This window comes from Simochromis diagramma, unplaced genomic scaffold (assembly GCF_900408965.1).
Source record: "Simochromis diagramma unplaced genomic scaffold, fSimDia1.1 OVJJ01000309.1, whole genome shotgun sequence".
NCBI classification, from domain to species: Eukaryota; Metazoa; Chordata; class Actinopteri; order Cichliformes; family Cichlidae; genus Simochromis; species Simochromis diagramma.
In genome coordinates, this window is record NW_024387313.1 from 105001 (window position 1) to 123999 (window position 18999).

Here is an 18999-nt window from a genome sequence, read left to right on the forward strand (position 1 = left end):
ATCCCAACATCAACAGACAACACTGAAGCTGGAACGCTCTCAGATCCTAGCTGACTAGAGTGCAGGAAGAAAATGGTCAACTTCTAAACTAAAATATTTGTTTAAAGGCAAATGCTCTCCTAAATTCTAGTGATTTAGGATCCAAAAGTGACAGAATTTTAAAATGTATTATTATCAAAGGCTGCTATAAGTCTGCTGTCTTTCAAACTTCAGTTTAAACCACAGGCTTCGTCTTTTGAGTATCAAAGCTGTCGTAGCCCTGATGACCTCAGGGCAGTTTGGAGATGTCAACTGAACTTAACCAACTGGGAGAGTGTGAACTGTATTATTTTGGGTAGTGTAATGTTAACTTATGTTTTTCACTTCTTTACATTTTGGTAGTGATAAACTGGTTACGCTGATCCTGGCACGGTGTGGTAGCAAGGCATGGCTGTGGACCAGTGTGGGCTGTGTTTGACTGTGAGACGGCCATAAGCATCTCTGTAAGAGTAGCCGTGTCGGAGAAAAGGGAAAAATGTATATGCACACAAAATTTGACAAATTAAAGGAAAAACCTGGTCTTTCTATTATAACGTGAGGGGCATTTCACTGGCATGATTTAGCTCTACTTGTCCCTTAAAGGGACGAGTTCCAAGTGATCACCTGTATCCTTTGAAATGTTCCTATCCTGGTCTACTGCAAAGTGACAGTGCCCCCAACTACAGAGCATTAGGGCTCACTGACATGTTTGAGTATGAAAATAATGTGAACATATGCTGTGGAGGATTCTGTGGACTTGCAGATTTCTCAGCTGTCATTACCCCACTCACAGCTGTCATAGGACAAGAAAATGGACACCAGAGTTACTAAGGCGATCTGTTGAAAGTTTCTGTCTTGTTTTCTGTTTGTTTAGCACAACTGTCAAAAAGACCAACATTGTATCATCTCTAATAAACACATAGAGACTGAAAATATTTCAGCTGTCTTTGTTTTCAAGGCCTCAAGAAAACCTCCACCTGTTTCACCAGAACACTGTTTGAGTTCCTTTTTCACCTGTGCTACTCAAGTGTTGAAAAGCAGAGTTTGAGCTTTGTTAGAGACCCACTGTGAAGCTTTGTACTACAGTCTGCTAATAGGAATTGTTAATGGTTAAAGAAAAAACAGTTTTATATATAATTGAGAAACTTTCTGTGTAAAACCTGATCTTCTTAGGTGAGACGGCATTTATCCCACTTTGCATGGAGCAGCTCTAGAAATCTGGTTAAATGTATTAAACCCCTGAAAACGTGATTATCCGTAGTAAGCAGAGTTGCATTCTTAGATGCCACTTTGTATCTGATCTCCTCCTGTTATCCTCCCAAAACCCCATTCCCATAGAAACTGTCTGCTCCCAGCACAAAACAATTTAAACATGATTTAATAAGTGATCGTCATATTGACGTACTCTGCCCTACAGAAACCTAGTTACAACAGGATGATTGTGTTAATTAAAGTGAATCAACACCCCCGAGTCATACTGGGAAAACCCCCAAAAAACTTTTATTTGTAATCTATCGCCCATACTCACACTCAACTACTGCCTCAAGGTGCTTTATATTATAAGGTAAAGATCCTACAATAATCCAAAACAAACAGAAAACCTCAACAATCACATGTAAGCGCTTGGGCAACAGTGGGAAGAAAAAACTCCCTTTTAACAGGAAGAAACCTTCAATAGAACCAGGCTCAGCAAGGGCGACTGGTTGGTAAGTGGACGAAGACACGACAAAGATGCTGTGGAAAACAGCCTGGAGAAGCTTCAGCTCAAATATTATTGTTGTCATTGCTGTGGATCTTTACCTGATACATTGACTTGGTGAGTAAATGTTTACTGTTATTCAAACTGATTTTGTGGCTTCTCTTAGTTTAGCACCAGGGCCCTATTTCAGGAAGCCGGTTTAGTGCAAACTCTGAGTAAGTATACCCTGAGATAACGAAAACTCTGGGTTTTCGGTTTCACAAAGCGAGTTTAGATTAATTTTGAGTGAGTTACTATGACGACACACTCCGTGAAGCTAACCTGCCCCCTAGCAGGTTTACTTCAACTAACCCTGACTTTCTCCGCCTCTTTGTCAGAAACCTGACTGTAGGAAGTGTCAGACATGGCGTGTCCCTTCCTTGAAGAGCCAGTAGATGTTGAAGCCCAAATTCTCCGCAGAGCTCTCCGCCGGGAGAGAGTGATTAGAGCGCGTTCGGACATTTTATCATTTCCTGATGATTTCCTGTGTGAACGTTACCGTTTTTCAGCACAATCTATAATTTATTTGAATAACATCCTCAGGCCTAATATTGCTCATGTGACACATCGCGGACATGCTCTCAGTTCTGTACATATTATTTGTATTGCACTTCGGTTTTTTGCAAACGGGAGCTTTCTGTATAATATTGGTGACGCTGAGCACGTTTCCAAGGCTACCGTCTGTCGGGCAGTCAGGAATGTTACAGTTGCACTGAAACGTCTCCTGTACTCGTTTGTGGTGTTCCCCGGTCATAGACCCACAAGATTTATCAAAGAGGGATTCCACAAAATTGCAGGTATCAGGATGAACAAAACTTAATTCATGATGTGGTGATATTTGAACTACTACTTAAATTTTACATTTATTTTCACGGTTCCCAGGCGTGATTGGCTGTATAGATGGCACTCACATTCCAATCATTGCTCCTTCAGTAAATGAAGGAGACTATGTGAACAGGAAGTCTTTCCACAGCATTAATGTACAGGTACATAGTTCCCTGTAGCATTTCAAACTAACAAATTATTTCATTATAGTAATGGATGCTAATTTGTGTTCTCTGCACTGTGAAGATCATATGTGATGCTGCCAACATTATCACAAATGTGGAAGCCAACTGCTCAGCCTCTGTGAGTGGTGGTGGTGGTGGACCCCCACCTGTTTTTCGGGCCTCCGCTTTTTTTTCTGTTGGCTATAACGGGTCACATTTGAGCATACAGAGTAAGCAAATATGTACTTGTAATGTGCTCAGATAATTTCAATAAGTGTTTACAGAGGGGAAATTAATGTAGCTTCTAACTGCAATTGATTTACAAACAGACCAAGCACTATGGCTCATAATACAATTACACCTTACCTGTTTGGACTATATTTTTATATTTCATTTTTACTTGCTGCCAGGAACGTTTGGGGCCTGTTGGGTTGCACCTGCGCTCAAATCACGTCACAAAATAAAATGTATGAAATAAAAAATAAAATAACATATAATAAAATAACGTGTTAAATGGGTGGAAATCCCTAGATCAATGTTTAAATTAACACTCACGCATTGACTCTGTCGGCTATGTTTTGCCATGCATGCTCCCTTTCTTTTGCAGCTGAGGCTGTGTTACTTTTTTTCCGCGGAATTTGCATGTTATCGGCATATGCTACCATCAGAATTTCCGCCTCAAGCGCTGTAAAATACATTGACCGCGCCTTCTTTCCCTCCGTCTCCATGGTGACTCGCTTAATTTGTGCTCCACTAATCAGGGCTTTATGTATCCTCGTGCACACGCTTAACTTGGGGTTAAAGCAACTCCGCGTTGATTGAACTAATTGTTATCAGCCTTTCTGAAACCGAATATTCCGAGTTGGACAGTGTTCGGGGTTACTCAACCCTGAGTATCGTTTTTCACTCTGAGTTTTCTAAACCGGCTTCCTGAAATAGGGCCCAGGTTTATAATTTTGCTAGGTAGTTAGTGTTAGCCTAGCATTGCTGCTGCTGCTGCTGCTGGGCTCATGTTACTTAAAAATTAACACCACAACCTTAAAAAACTTATAAAAAATATGTCTGTGAATTTTTCTGTTGAATTTTTGAAATTAAAAAAGTGAGATAAGGCAGGCAAAATTGTTTTAGAGGTGCAGCCGTTATCGGGGGGGTATTTTCAATCCATAGCCATAACTAACTATATATATATCATGTTTAACCTGAGTAGCTAAATACTATGGCTGGGAAGTGCAAATCACATTTACAACATCAACAATAAAATTACATTTCCGAAAACACTTTTACATAAAAAAAAAAAAAAAAACCCACAAAAAAATGACAACAAAATAACATTTCAGAAAACACTTTAACAAGTCTGCAACAAATTAACAAGTGGCTCTTGACGGAAAGGGATTGTCTGAAATACCGGAAGTGACGCATGGATTAGGGCTTTGGAGCGTGATGTCACGAGAGGGGGCGTGGCCATGATTTTGGGTTGAGGCGCCATGTTTCTGGGCCAAACAAAGCGCTAGCGAAAGCACACGGATAACGGCAAGGGAATGAGTTTGAAAATGGTTTATCTTTTCCCCACCTGGAAGCAACATGAGGCAGCTAATGTATGGGATGTTACCAAAAGAAGGCGTCTAGTCTAGATAGTTCTCTTCCATCTCCAAATATCTGTTGGTGTGCCCCAGACATTTTCATTCCGGTAAGTTCTAAATATGTTCATATCACTCTCGGTGATAAACAATTGTTTTTTTCCTTTCCTTTTAGTTTCACTGCCGCTTCTATTGTGAATATCTAAAAACAAAACTAATAACAACGGGCGATACTGCAGGTTCACTATGACCAAAACTCCAGACTCGCAGTAAAACATCATGCCAGTGTTACAAGATATAGTTCAAGTTCAGCAGAGGATGATTTAAATGTGTGTGTAAAATGGGCTGTCAGAATTACCCCATGAAAATGTGATGAATGTTAACTTTTTATAAAGAAGAAAAACGCAGTCTTTTCATTTAACTATAGATATTTAGGTTCAATTTATAAATTGAACTTAACTCTATGCCAGCTTCTAGCTTTGCTCAACAGTGTGTAGAACAAACCTGATGGCACGAATTCCCAGAAAACTTAAAAGTTAACCAAACACATCCATAGTTTCAGGGCTGTGAGCAAAGACAAAGCTGACGGAGCCCAAGAGCTCAGCCCACAGCTGTAAATTGGTGTGGTTCTTACAGTGAACACTGCAGTCTTTCCTCTGTATGTTTTACTTATAAACTGATTTATTGTGAGCAGCACAAATTTTATTGAAGCACACTGGTCACTACAGTCACAGATCTTTAACAGTCTCATTATTTTTCTTTCCTTGTTTCGTAGAGAATTTCTCCAAAACATCTGCTGATCACAGTTATTGACTGTCTGGTATAATTAGTAGCTTTGTTTGAAATTGTGCAGGATGTGTGCGTCATTGTTTCACAGAAAAGCACTATCAAGATGTAGTGATAGCCATGTCGGCCAGCAGATGTCACTGTGGAGATGGCTTTCAAATTGTTTTGAAGCCTCTTCACATTCTGGCAAAAATGCTTCAAATGTTTCGCCTGGGTCGTTTGGACTCCTTTTATGGTAAAGTTCCTGGAAGGGAATGTACCAAGTGTAGTAAGAAGGAGGGGTGGAGTTTGGTGAGGTTAAAGAACCTGTTGATTTAAAACATCTGCAGAATTGGGGCATTTTTAATAATGTTCCCACTGTTAACTCATTGTTATTATTATATTTGAATGACAAATTGAACATTGTTATTAATTTGTTTAATCCTTAATTGGTATTTAATTGCTGTTTCAACAAGTGGGAAGAGCCACTGGCTAATTAATGAGGGGTTGCAACTTCTCTCAGGATTAGCGTTGGCAATTCATGATGGAGAGTGGAACATAGTGTTATGACCCAAGATCATGTGGGTCATATATGCATGTGTTTATGTGTGACTCCTCCCACCAGAGGATATGGTTGTGGGTTTTTCTCTCTCCTCCCTCCCATGTGTGTACATGAGATGTTGTTTTTTCTGTTGAGGTTGGGCTAGGGACCTTTTGTTAGTTATTTTGGCATAGCTCACTGCCGAAGTCAATAAACAGCTGCATAGCATTTGCAATTGCTCAGAATTTTGGCTCTTTCTTGGGTGGAGTTGGAGTGGGGTGTCACATTTGTTGTTATCCCCAGGTTACCACTAGCCCAAGGACGTAACAATATAGTCAGGGACCCTCATTAAAGGGATTTAGCCTGATGCAGAGCTATTTCTATTTAGTTTAGGATTATCTTTAGTGATAACAGAAATGCAATGTTTCGGGTGATTGAATCATTTGGAACGATTATTTTGGAAAAAGAATGCATTTTTTGGAACAGTATAACATGGGCATCTGGTGGCCAAATAAATGTGATTTTAAACTATTACACTCAAACTGGAATGTTTTCATGTGTCTTGTCTTTTCTTCTGACTTTTTGTGTTGGTTTATAGTCTGGTTTGTATGGAAGGATATTTTCTTTTAACCAATCAGTATTTGTATGGGCTGCGTCTGCACATTTAAGTATTTTTATTAAGACTGTTCAACAGTAGTGGGCCTGAGCCGATGTTGTCTACATGTGAGTACATGTAGATTGTTTTTCTGCTGCTCACGTGCATAATTTACGTTGATTGTTTAAAAAATTGAAACTGTAAAAAAAAAAAAAGGATTTAAAAATCCATCCATCCATTCGCTTATCCTTTTCAGGGTCGCGGGGGGCGCTGGAGCCTATCCCAGCTGTCATAGGGCAAAAGGCGGGGTACACCCTGGACAGGTCGCCAGTCTGTCGCAGGGCCAACACACAGGGACAGACAACCATTCACACTCACATTCACTCGCACATTCACACCTAGTGACAATTTGGATTAATCAATTAACCTATCCCCACAAGCTGCATGTCTTTGGACGGTGGGAGGAAGCCGGAGTACCCGGAGGGAACCCACGCAGACACGGGGAGAACATGCAAACTCCACACAGAAAGACCCCGGCCTGATGTTGGAATTGAACTCAGGACCTTCTTGCTGTGCGGCAACAGTGCTAACCACCGTGCTGCCACCTTAAAAATAAAATGGTTTATTTGTTTTTTAAACAAATATTTTTTTAGTTTTTTAGTTTTGAAATATCAACACTTAGAATTTCAGTTTCAAATGACTTTTTTTTTTTTTAATGAATAAAACTTTTGACCCTGATTTAGCTCCATAACAGCCGACATTTTGCAGATTCCAAAACTGCAACTTTCATTACTCGCTGACTAAAATTCACCAAACCAGCAGCAAAAGAAGACCAAAACTACACTTCATGTTTAAAAAAACATAATGAATTCCCTCTTTCTTTTAAACTCTAGCTTCCACCATGATGAAATCCCAGTTCCTGCACAGCTATATCTCTGTGTGCTTCAAGACAGGTTTCTCACCAAAAATCTCTATTTTCTGGCTTATTTGCTTGCTTATTATGCACCAGTCTACAGTCTTATGTATTATAAAATTTGATGCCTTCATTTTCAATTCAGTTTCATTGCTGAGGCTGTGGGTCAGGTGTCTGGGTAAGCAGAGATTGAAGGCTTCTCCCTGTCGCTTTCTGTTGTCTCATTTACTACAAAGCTGGGCCAAAAAGACCCTTGATTGGCTCACAGGCCTGACAGGTTCAGCCATAAGGCTCTCTCACCTGAGTGGAAACATAAATTCAGATGTGGAATTCATGGGACGTGCTCATGAATAAGGTGTCTAAGGAAACTGACATATAGATTGGTGCAGCATCCTGGTCTGATACCTGAGGAGTTTGCCCTTGAAGTAAGTGCCACCTGCTGCATGTGAATGATTAAATAGATGACACTCTAAAGTCATGCCTCTGAAGTGGAGTAGCATAATAATCCTGTCATATTGTGGGTGATGGTTGCTACATGAACAGCCCACATTGCAGCAAAGCCTGAAGCAGAACCTGTCTGGAATCTGAGTCAGAGGCAGCAGTGAGCACAAAGTGAGACTTGGACATAACAAAAGAAAGTGGAAGAAATAAGACTGCTTCAAAATAACTGCAAGTTCTAACACACAAACTGCAGATATAAAGAGATATACTTTAATACATTTGGCAAATGCAATCAGCAGTCGTATAACAGAAACACAGAGCTGCTCCGAGAATATCTAAGCCTTAATCTTTGCACAGCTGTCATCCACCACCCACCCAGCCCTTACACACACAATTAGGACAACCTCCCCATACAAACGAACCTGTACCTGGGTTACATTTCCCACTGTTGCATAAAAATATCTATTTCTTTTTCTTTCTTTTTTTAGCTGAAGAAACCATTTCCTTCCGTTTTAAAAGCAGAATCTTCTTCTTTTCTTGCAGGAAGATGAATCTTTTTCTTTTCTTGCAGGAAGATGAATTCTGCAGTTTGGCCACCTTCCAGCAACGTTGGGGAAGATTTTAGCTGACAACCAGTTCAGGGACCTCCTTTCTCATCTTTGTTGTGTTTTATTATGGCACGTCTTTGCGTCTGAGATGTACCATACAGTCGTGGCTTTAACTTTCTGAATTAAGCAGAAATTGTTTTAAAAATGAGACCTAGTCAAAATTTGAATTGCTATGCAGGTGATACAGAGCTTTATTTATATATTATTTATAAAGCCAGATGACACAAAAATAAATGACAAATATATAGATATAGTTAGTTATATGTTAATTATCATAGGTGTGCTCTTTTCATGTTTTCTGTCACAAATGAAAATACAAATCAGTGAGTTGAATGACAGAGTCGGTCATACACATTAAAAGTCCCCAGCTGATTGGTTTTAGTTGTGTCATTCCTACGTGGGGGGAAAAAAAGAGTATTGCAGTTTCCATAGCAACAGAGAAAGTGCTGAAGAGTGGGTTGGTGTTGGGTGGCAGAGCGGCAGCGAGGTAGAGCAAGAAATAAGAAGAGGAAAAACAGTTTGAGACTGAAGCACTACCTGAGGTCAGAGTGGAACTACGCAGAAGAAGAAAAGAAGAAAGTGTAAACGCTGAGATGGACAAGGACAGACAGCCTGTTGTCTTTATTTCTCTGTCATGTACACATTCATTCATACGTCAGCCCTGCTTCCCAGGTGGAGGGGCAAACACGCCAGCTGCCTGACTATCTCCTCCCATCGTTCCCCCTCCCCCTCCACCCATCTCCTTCTATAGCCGGATAAGGCAACTACAAAGCAGGCTGACTCGCCATTACAGAACACGAGATTTGAAGATTGCATCCTGGCATTTCTAATCAGATGCAAGGGGGGATTATCTCGAGGTCTCCTCCATTTTGTGCACAGCTGGGAGCTGCTGAGGAAAAAAGGAGAAGAAAAGGATCGGATGTGCGTGAATGAAGTGGAGTTAGACAGAGAGAGGGAAAGGGGTCACCTGTGGATATGAGGAGGAGGAGGGCTTTCTAAGGAACTGCAACCATCACCCAACACACAAAAGGAAGAGGACAGTGTCAGCAGCAAGTAGATCACTGTAAAGGTAAGCTGGTTGAAGAAAAGGACCTAACCATCTTTTCTTCTGATACAGGCACTGCTGTATGAATGGGTTCTACATGTATGCACTTCTTACCACGTCTGTCTGTGCATCATCTTCATGATTCTGTTTCCAATAGAGACAAGGGTGTGCAAAAGGATCCGATCTGGTTCCAGGTGGTTCAGTTCACTAGAGTAATTCCAGCAGCCTGATATGTTTTACTTCTTTTCCTTGAATTAGCCAATATCTGAAAATTTCCCATGGGCTATAATTGGAACAATCTAAATCTGTACCACCGCTGACAGTAGGGTTCCTGTGACTTGTATTACAGTGCTTTAAAAAAACACGTTCTCATATTAAAGAGATCCAGTCAGCTATTACTGAGACAAAAATAAAGCTGCTAATATTTTAAAATAATAGTTCACTATTTAAGGAAGAATAGTGAGTTAAAAAGAAGTATAGAAGTGGAATAAAAATGGGGTTGTCGTTCACTAGCATTGTAACCTCACCTTGATTTTGTGTAAGCGGCAAAGAGCCAGTGAAGTTGAGCCTGTAACAGCTACAGAGGACGTGCTTGAAATGTCTGAATCTCAGTGGTGTGCAGTGACTTTTATACAGGCAAAGTTGATTGCCAAATTCTATAAGAATACAAAACAATATGACCTCCATGTTGTTCTCCAATGTGTCCATCAGTGTTAATGTTGGATAGAAAGCAGGTGTAGAAAAATGTTTATATGAATGGGAGAATGAAGCAGGTTCCATAGAGTGCTTCGAGTCCTCCAGCAGAGTAGAAAACTCCTATTTAAAAAAAACAAAAAACAGCCATTTAGCAGAATGATTGAATGATAGAGTGATTGTGCATGTGTCCTTTAAATGTTCTATATGTTTGCATAAATATGGATACGAGGGCTTTCACGTTACATTGATCTGGAGAATTCTCACAGATCTGTACAGATACCATGCACTGCAGAGTAGATATCATCCACAAATAGCAGCAGAACATGGACTCTCTCAACAAGATGTACAATATAACAAATTAAAAACACCACCATAAACTAATGAAGAGGCTCACCTTGCACAGAGCTGAATGCCGCAGGTCTTTGGATAGAGAGAAGGGATGAAAGCAGAGGCAGGAAGTAACCAAGGACAAATTCTCTGGTTTTTATTCGTTTTTTACGGTTTTTATTATTATGAATTTGCCTTCAAACACCAAACCTTTCTGAACCTATATGTGGAGAACAATAAGAGATAAAAGACAACCCTCTTGGTGTATCCATCACCAGTAGATTTACACTACAAGTCAAAAATGTGGACACACCTTCTCATTCAATGGCCTTCTCTCCATGAGCTTCATGAGGTCGTCACCTGAAATGGTTTTCCAGCAGTCTTGAAGGAGCTCCCAGAGATGCTGAGCACTTGTTGGTCCTTTGCCTTCACTCTGCGCTCCATCTCATCCCAAACCATCTCTACTGAGTTTAGGTCAGGTGACTATGGAGGCCAAGCCATTTGCCGCAGCACTCCACTCTCCTTGTTGGAAAAATAGCCCTCACACAGCCTGGAGGTGTGTTTGGGGTCATTGTGCTGTTGAAAAATAAATGAAGGTCCAACTAAACACAAAGGCTGGTGACTCGGATGAATTATCCTCAGCAGCAGAGGTGACTCTTGCTCTTCCATTCCCGGGGCGTCCTTGTGTGAGTCGGTTTCTTCATAGCACTTGATGGTTTTTGCAGTTCTTGCCAAAATATTAATTCTAACAACCGTCAAATAGGGCTGTCAGCTGTTTACCAACCTGACTTCTGCACAACACAACTCATGGTCCCAACTCCATTAAGAAGGCAAGAAATTCCACCAATGAACCCTGACAGTCTCACAAGTATTGAAAGTCAAGAACTATTAAACAGGAAGGTGTGTCCAAACTTTTGACTGGGTGTGTACAAACAAAAATTATGGTTTTATATTATTTATTGCTCTATACTCAAGGGTGAAAGTTGGCTGGAATGACTTGGAAAGACATTCAAGGTGCCAGTGTTAATACGCTTTCTGTTTATTCAACTTTTTTTTTAAGCCCTAAAGTGATTATTTTACAGTTCTGTGTCCTGGATAAGACGGAGCGATTCACCCGACCCCTATAAAAAGAATTGAATCAAGGGACCAGTCTATCCTGCCCAAATAGGGTTTATTCAATTAAACTGAATTGAGTAGAATTTCTAAACTATTTAAGGGGGGAAAGGTCGCACAATAATAACATGAAAACAGAAAAACTTCCAACAGTCAGATGACCCCCCTCGCTTTTCACAGGAAGAAACATCAGGCAGAACCAGACTTAAGAATCGGTGGCCATCTGCTGCAACTGGTTAGGGTTAAAGGGAGGATGAGGCCCTATCCTGGAGCCGGTTCTAGGGAGGGAGCTCGATGATCAGGCTCTACACTGTAGTGAAGCGAGAGCTGAGTGTGAAAGTGAAGCTGTCAGTTTGCTGGTCAAGCAGCAGAAAATAGCTTTTCTGAAAGGTGGCTGGATTGATGAATGGTTCTCATCAGATGACCGTTATGGAGATAATATAACCAAGTAACCTCACACAGAGCAGAAATACTGGGAGCCTGCCTTGTGGATCTAATCTAAGGAAGATTTGGAGTGGTCTATTACTTTGCGGCAGGCAGTGGCAAAAGTGGCCAGAGGCAGTTGCCTTGGCAATCCCTCCCAGGTTACCAAGTCTAGCTTTAGGGGATGAAAACTAATTTCTCTAATGAGGAAATATTCCAAGCTTGTATGTGAAAATACCACTAGATATGAGAAATGAGCGAGAAACACTATTTATTCTATAGTTATAACCAGTGTTGGGTAAGTTACTTTAAAAAAGTAATTAATTACTAATTACTTAGTCAATATTGTATTTAAATACTTATCTAATTACTGTGTCTGAAAAGTAACTTAATTACTAAATAAGTAATTTCACCAAATACTTCTTAAAATCCCTCTAAACCTCGAGTGGCAGACGATAGAAATTAAACTCTTTAAATAATAAATACATTTTTAAAGACGGAGACTCTGCAGTACGCAGCGGCAGCATCTCTTCCACAGTGTAGCCTGCAGTCGTTTTTAAGCTCGCCTTCAGACGCTTTCTGCGCTGCTGAAGTAAAATCAGGTTTTGCAGCTTAGCGGGAGTTGCCGCGGTGTTATCCATGGATGATGAACAAGGATCGCTCAGAAGTGTTCGTCTATGCTCCGTGTCAGGCGCTTCAGTAGATGACTCGTGCTATGAACAGCAGCCCATAGTTTTTACATATTACTGTAATGTTCTTGTCTGCTCGTTTCAGAAAAGTGAAGAGACGGGAATATGTCCACCTCAAAAAACAGCCACTCGCTTCAGTCCGGCAGCTTCCGCTGTAGAAAACGACTGTGCAGCAAACCGGTGTGAAATGACGCGCAGCTGCACTACAGCCATGTTAAAGCAGCAGAGTTTACTTCTACGTTTGGAAGACTAATTATTGAAATTAAATATTCAGCCAGTTTAATTATTTTACCATGTAACGCAAGTACATTGTAAGTAACTGTAATTAAAATACCTAAAAATGAACAGTAATCAGTTACTCTACTCTTTCAGTGGAAAAGTAATTTAATTACAGTAACGCGTTACACCCAACACTGGTCATAAATAATTTGTGGAGCACATAGTCGGGGGGGCATCTAATAAACATCTAATGTGCATTATAATTATGATAGTAAGAACACACACACACACACACACACACACACACAGATTCTGTTTTAAAGAAAATAAGAAACAGAATATATTAGATTTATATTTCAAATATGACAAAATGCTGATTTTACAGCAGCAAAATGATTCTATTTCTACAGTTTAAACATTTAATAAGTTTTCTGCCTGCACAGAGTGAATAGTCAAACAAACTGAATTATCATAAATACATTATTTTATATGTATGACTTAATTTTTTTGCTCTTATTACTTTATTATTATTATATCACTAGGAATAAATAATAAGGAAAAGATTGTGGATCAGTTTTTATTGTGGCCATAGTATATACAGTATTGTGGAGAACGTATAAAATCTCACTGTATGTCCGTGTGTGTGTTTGTGTATAGATTTTAAGTTATTACTCAACTATAAAAACAATAATAAACAAACTGCAGTGCTTTGGTTCTATAACATTCTTCTGCCATTACTTTATCATGGATTAGGTGAAACGAGTTTAAGTGTGGATAATTAAGTAATAGATCAGTGCAATAGCAAATTGTGCCTTGTTGTCAGATGAACAGCAAGTGGAGAGTGATGGATCAGAGGAGATGGAAGGAGGAAGAGAGGCAAAGAGTGAGTCACAGGCAGAGTCTAGTTTATTTCCTGCAGTTTTTAAAAAATCTGTTACCTTATGGTTCCAAGTGCTGTCACCAATATGATCCCATATTAGATTCTTGATGAATGTGGGTTGTTGTTATTCAGCCTGGTTCTGTGTGCTCCTTTTTAACTTAACCCTAACCCTAAAACATCTCTGCACAGCGCTGGTGCTCACTTTTATCCAACATTTTCCTGAGTGGATAATCAACCCACTCTGCACTGTTCTACAAGCCTCAAATCCCTGCTTTTTCAGGTGCTGGAAGAAGGCTGGGCAGTGCACGTTTGCTGATAGGTGATAAGTAAAATTTAAAATAACAAAAATACAAAAAACTTGGCACGAAACATGAAAAACACAGCAAAAACAAAATGTCAAACATAATGTCAGTTTTCTGTATAACTCCTTCGCACTCTCTTTCGACCTTCATCTTCCTGATGCTGCTGTGACGCTGTGCTTGTGATTACCTTAATGACTCTAATATCAGTGAAAAGCACTGAGTCGCTCCTTTCAGAAACCATTGGAATTTTTAAGATTGCACAAACTGTTCAAGATTTACAGTAGTTTAAAGAAACATTGGAAAAACCTTTAGCTGGTGGCAGGTTAGAGGTTAAAGGATTGCTCACATGGAGCATAGCATGTGCAAGCCTTAGAACGGTCACCACAGCAGGTCATCTGCCTTCATTTCACCCTATCCTTACCATTCTTCTCTGGCACACCAACCGTTTGCATCTCCTCCTTCACTACAGCCATGGATCTTTTTTGTGGTCTTCCTCGTTTCCTCCTGTTTGCAGCTCCATCTTCAACTTTGTTCAACATGTACACTAGAAGGACAGTGCATAAGTCCATGGTGATTTATTAAAAATTGGGTAAACACTGAAAATTTGTAATGATTTATGTTACTACAGCACCATGTAGCACTGTAGCTATTTTAAAAACAGTCATTTGTGGACTGTGCTTATTTTTTGCACATGATTACAATAAATTCATCTTGTCAGCTGGAAAATACATCACAATTCACTATTGTGAACAAATAAGTATTAGTATTTTTATTGAATTAAATAATGAATGCAGTATTAAAGTATGCATTTATTATTCTGTTTTCTGTGCTCTGTTGTATCTGTGCTGTCACCTACACAATATGTTGTATTTCTTCCTAAAGGCCTTCCATGGCAGAGGCAGGGCGTCCCATGTCAGAGCTGCATCCAATGGGAGGAACTATTCCACTGCAGCCTATTTTTTCCAGCCAGTCCGTCTTTGACACCACAGAGACACCTACACAAGTAACATCACCCTCTGGACTGCCTCAACGACCATGTTACAACTGCCAGGAGAAATCCCCCAGTGAAATCTGTGAAGAACAATGTCATTCAACTCCTACTGCAACAGAAACTGCTAAACACCAACAAAGCCCATCTGAACACTTCCCGCTCATCATGGCTTCAAATCACCCACTTCGCCCAGTTGTGACAGAAACACTTTCAGACAATGATGAGATAGTTGTGAATACAAACACTAATTATCCTGAGACCATCAGAACAGAGCAGAATGTGAAGCTGGCCTCCCTGATTGTTCACAGGAGTCACTCAGACACTTTGCCTTTGGCGAAAACTGAAATTGCTTTCCACAGCAGAGATGCAAGCGTCCAAGAGGCTGAGACTCACTCCATGATGGCTTGCAAGCAGCCCATGCAGCTACATCAGTGCAACACTGTTACCACTATTTGCAGTGGAGACTGTAGCTTACAGCATCCTCAGAGGAGAGGTCTCTGTATCTCATCTGATGACGCAGATATCAAAGCACAGTGTCAAGGAGAAGGCGGCCCTCTTTCCACTAAATGTGACAAGCCACACTGTTGCAGCTCCTATATCCACCATGCCAATTTTGAGGATACATTTGCTGCCTACTGCCATCCTCAGCCTATTCCAGCCCCCTCGCAGATGCTGCCACGTCTGGCAGGCTCCAGTATCCAGGTTCCAGTACCACCTTCTTCAGCAGGAAACCACCTTACACTGCCTCGCCTCTTCTCCTCTGTTAGTGAGACTGGCTTAGATGCCAAACATTTGCTGCGTTGCTGCAATCTGAGCTGCTCCTGGATTAGTTCACTGCCACCTGGTACTGGCCCACAATGCTCCCAAAAACACTTAGGTAAAGATGACTGGTGCAGTACGACAACTGGCCAAGAAAGAATCACAACGCATGACATGGGAACTATGACAGCCCAAAAAGTTCTGAGAGATATCGGCGTGCAGACAAATCAGACCACCGGTTCTCATGTGTTCCCTCAGATCTATCTGGCAGAAGCTAACAAGAGTAAGATGTCTTCTAGCCAGACTGACAGCGACAGAGACAAAAAAGCAAGTGGTGCACCTAAGTCCCCAGTCAAGGAAGTGAAGTGGGATGCAGAAGGGATGACATGGGAGGTCTATGGGGCCTCCGTGGACCCTGAGGAGCTGGGTCTCGCCATCCAGAAACACCTTGAGCTGCAGATCAAGGAGACAGCAAACCGTGCAGCCAAGCTCTCACAGCAAAACCCCAACCCCTCCCAGCAAGTCAGGAATGCTGGCTGTCACAGAAAAAGAAGGATGATGGGCTACCTCCAATCTCCGGCTTGCTGCAGTTGCAGCTCTGCAGCTGTTGATTAACTGAGCACCTGACAGATGAACAGGACCTGAACACTGTGCTTAGTAGCCACAAGGGCTGCTCATAGCGTCAACCTCAAATGTCTGGATGATACTGCATTCTTATAAGACAAACCTCTATACCAAATTGAATGGAAAAACTTTTCAGAAAGTGATCCTTATTCAAATATTGTAAAGATTATGAAAGCCTGATAATGATTAAAGATCACTATGACAAAGAAAATGTTAAAAAGAAATAAAACAAAAAAACAAATTTTTGTTCCATCATTTCTTAGTGAAATATTACCCAGGGACATATTCTATTTATCTCTCAGTGGATGCAGACATCATTCATCAGTAGTCCATAATATGCTTCTGTGCACTATTACTGTTAATTAAATTGGTGTTTAGCTCAGTCAACATCTCTTTTCGCTGCCAGTTTCGCACAAACAGTACAGTACCAACGTCTAAATAACATTCATTCTTTTGGAGTTAACAGACTCCATGACAGTTCTCTGGGAAACTGCTAAAACGTACACGTTTCACCTCTTTAATGCTGCATTTTTATTGGTCATTAAAATTGTCAATGTTTTCATCTAATCTAGTTCTAGCTGTTGAACTGAATCTCTACCTTTTATTAAGAGTGTTTCATGAATGAAAATGAAAAATGCCTGAAGTTCCCCATATCTTAATATAATAATAACTCACGATTAACTGCACAGTGGTGTGTAAAACACAGTGAGTGAAGGTTATCAACTCAAGTTAACCCAGCGTTTCCCCTGCGAGTTCACATCATATGACCCTTCTACAGAAAATGATCCCTATGAGTGCCACCTTCTCAGAGATGTTATCAAACTGTGATAAAAAAAAAATAAAAAAAAAAAATGTGAAGATCAAAAGCATATACCAATAAAATGCAACACTTTTGTAAAAAGGATACAATACACAATAAGATTTTAATTAATTTAAATACAGTCCCACAACCTGATAAAGGAGATGTGGAAATCACGTCAGTTTGTCGCAGATCAAAGTAAGATGGTAAATGGCCTGTATTTGTATAGCGCTTTACTAGTCCCTAAGGACCCCAAAGCGCTTCACACTACATTCAGTCATCCACACATTCACACACTGGTGATGGCAGCTACATTGTAGCCACAGCCACCCTGGGGCGCACTGACAGAGGCGAGGCTGCCGGACACTGGCGCCACCGGGCCCTCTGACCGCCACCGGGCCCTCTGACCACCACCAGTAGGCGACGGGTGAAGCGTTTTGCCCAAGGACACAACGGCCGAGACTGTCCAAGCCGGGGCTCGAACCGGCAACCTTCCGATTACAAGGCAAACTATAAATGTGACCGATTAACAAAAAACTCCCCGAGAATCTATAACACACGTTCCCAACAGTTTTAGTTTTTACCTCTTTATCTACAGACTCTGCTGTTTATGGTTCAAGAGTAAAGATTACATATAAAAACACAATTCAAACTTAGTGCAAATTTGATGGAAGTTGTGCAAGTACATAGCAGATGTCCTGTTTCAGGATCTGATATGAAAGCTTATAGAACAATAAAAATATTGCAATGTTTGCTGCTAACAGAGAAAGCATTGCATTAAAAATCTACATTATTTATTATTTGTTGCAGATGCTCTTTAGGGAAACATAAAGACATTACATGGTATTATTAAACTTCAGGCCCTCCTGCTGTTTGAGCACAGAGGTCTGAGGGATACAAAGGAATATTAGGACCACATTAAGAAAAAATCTATATTATTGATCATTATGAGAATAGATTCAAAATTTCTAGATTAACTTCAGAATAATATTTTGAGAGTAAAGTTGAAATGTGGAGATTAAAGCCTTCTAGAAAACGCTTTGTGTACATGAGTTTGTGATCATACTTCAGAATTGTTTTTAGTTAGAAGGAAATAATTTCCTTGTAAGAGCTTTGAAAAAATTGCAGAAAGCTGCATCTGGTCAGAAGGAAGAACACACGACTGTGTACAAAATGAAATACCTGGCATTGGACAGACGCAAGGATAATGATGGTTTACACCCTCAAGCAATAAACACGATGTATGTTGTATCACAAGACCCAATACAATAGATGACGAAGTCTATGCATGGCATTTTCTAGAGCAGGGGAATCAAATTCAAGGCCTCGAGGGCCGGTGTCCTGCAGGTTTTAGATGTGTCCTTGATCCAACACAGCTGATTTAAGTGGCTAAATGACCTCCTCAGCAACCTCCTCTTGAACTTCTCCAGAAGCCTGTTAATGAACTAATCATCTGATTCAGGTGTGTTGACCCACGGTGATATCTAAAACCTGCAGGGCACCGGGCCTCGAGGCCTGCAGTTCGACAGCCCTGGCTTAAAATGACAACTGCAGTCTCCACATTTCAACTTTTTTCTCAAAATAGTATTTTAAGTTTAATCTCAAAATTCCATCTTTAATCTGAAAATTAACACTTTTTGTTTAACTTAATGTGCCCCTAATACTCTGTCAGACATGGAATGGTGACACTATTTTCTGGAGAATTGATTGGTCAGTAGACAATGATTTCAAACCTATTCCAGAGCAGGTTACCATGGCAATTTACCCAGGGTTAACCCTGATGTTACCTGGATAAGTCAAAACCCTGGTCCATAGTGTAAGGCTCCGGCCCTAAAAATATAACACTGAGCAGACATGGATCAATATTTTGCAGAGATAAATAGTTTTTTTTTTTTATTTTGTGTAAGATTGATGAGACATGTACAAGCCATTTTATTTAACTTTTTA

General features: G+C 40.4%; 3 protein-coding genes across 4 annotated transcripts in view; all 3 read left to right on the forward strand.

Moving 5' to 3' along the window:
* ndst2a (N-deacetylase/N-sulfotransferase (heparan glucosaminyl) 2a) overlaps positions 1–953 on the forward strand; it is a 35122-nt gene extending 34169 nt beyond the window's left edge. Inside the window, exon 15 of the mRNA XM_040005077.1 lies at positions 1–953. This exon is cut by the window's left edge and continues 985 nt beyond it. The gene's annotated coding sequence lies outside the window, so the exon portion shown is untranslated.
* Positions 954–2120: 1167 nt separating this feature from the next.
* LOC120717200 (putative nuclease HARBI1) lies at positions 2121–2863 on the forward strand (the record flags this gene model as incomplete). The annotated part of the gene is made up of 3 exons (XM_040005081.1): positions 2121–2556; positions 2633–2742; positions 2828–2863. Coding segments are annotated over exons 1-3 (582 nt in total), but the record flags the coding sequence as incomplete, so codon positions are not given.
* Positions 2864–3637: 774 nt separating this feature from the next.
* si:dkey-191g9.7 lies at positions 3638–16745 on the forward strand. Of its 2 annotated transcripts, XM_040005083.1 has the most exons (3): positions 3638–4432; positions 8149–9254; positions 14762–16745. In XM_040005083.1, exon 3 carries the CDS (start codon positions 14769–14771, stop codon positions 16242–16244), a length of 1476 nt encoding a protein of 491 aa, XP_039861017.1. In that variant the 5' UTR covers positions 3638–4432; positions 8149–9254; positions 14762–14768; the 3' UTR covers positions 16245–16745. The 2 variants fall into 2 exon arrangements, with proteins under 2 accessions (XP_039861017.1, XP_039861018.1); XM_040005084.1 differs by lacking the exon at positions 3638–4432 and having other exon boundaries at positions 8109–9254.
* Positions 16746–18999: the final 2254 nt, after the last annotated feature.

Coding starts and splice junctions, on each gene's coding strand:
- si:dkey-191g9.7 (XM_040005083.1), top strand. CDS start 14,769: ATGGCAGAGGCAGGGCGTCCCATGTCAGAGCTGCATCCAATGGGAGGA.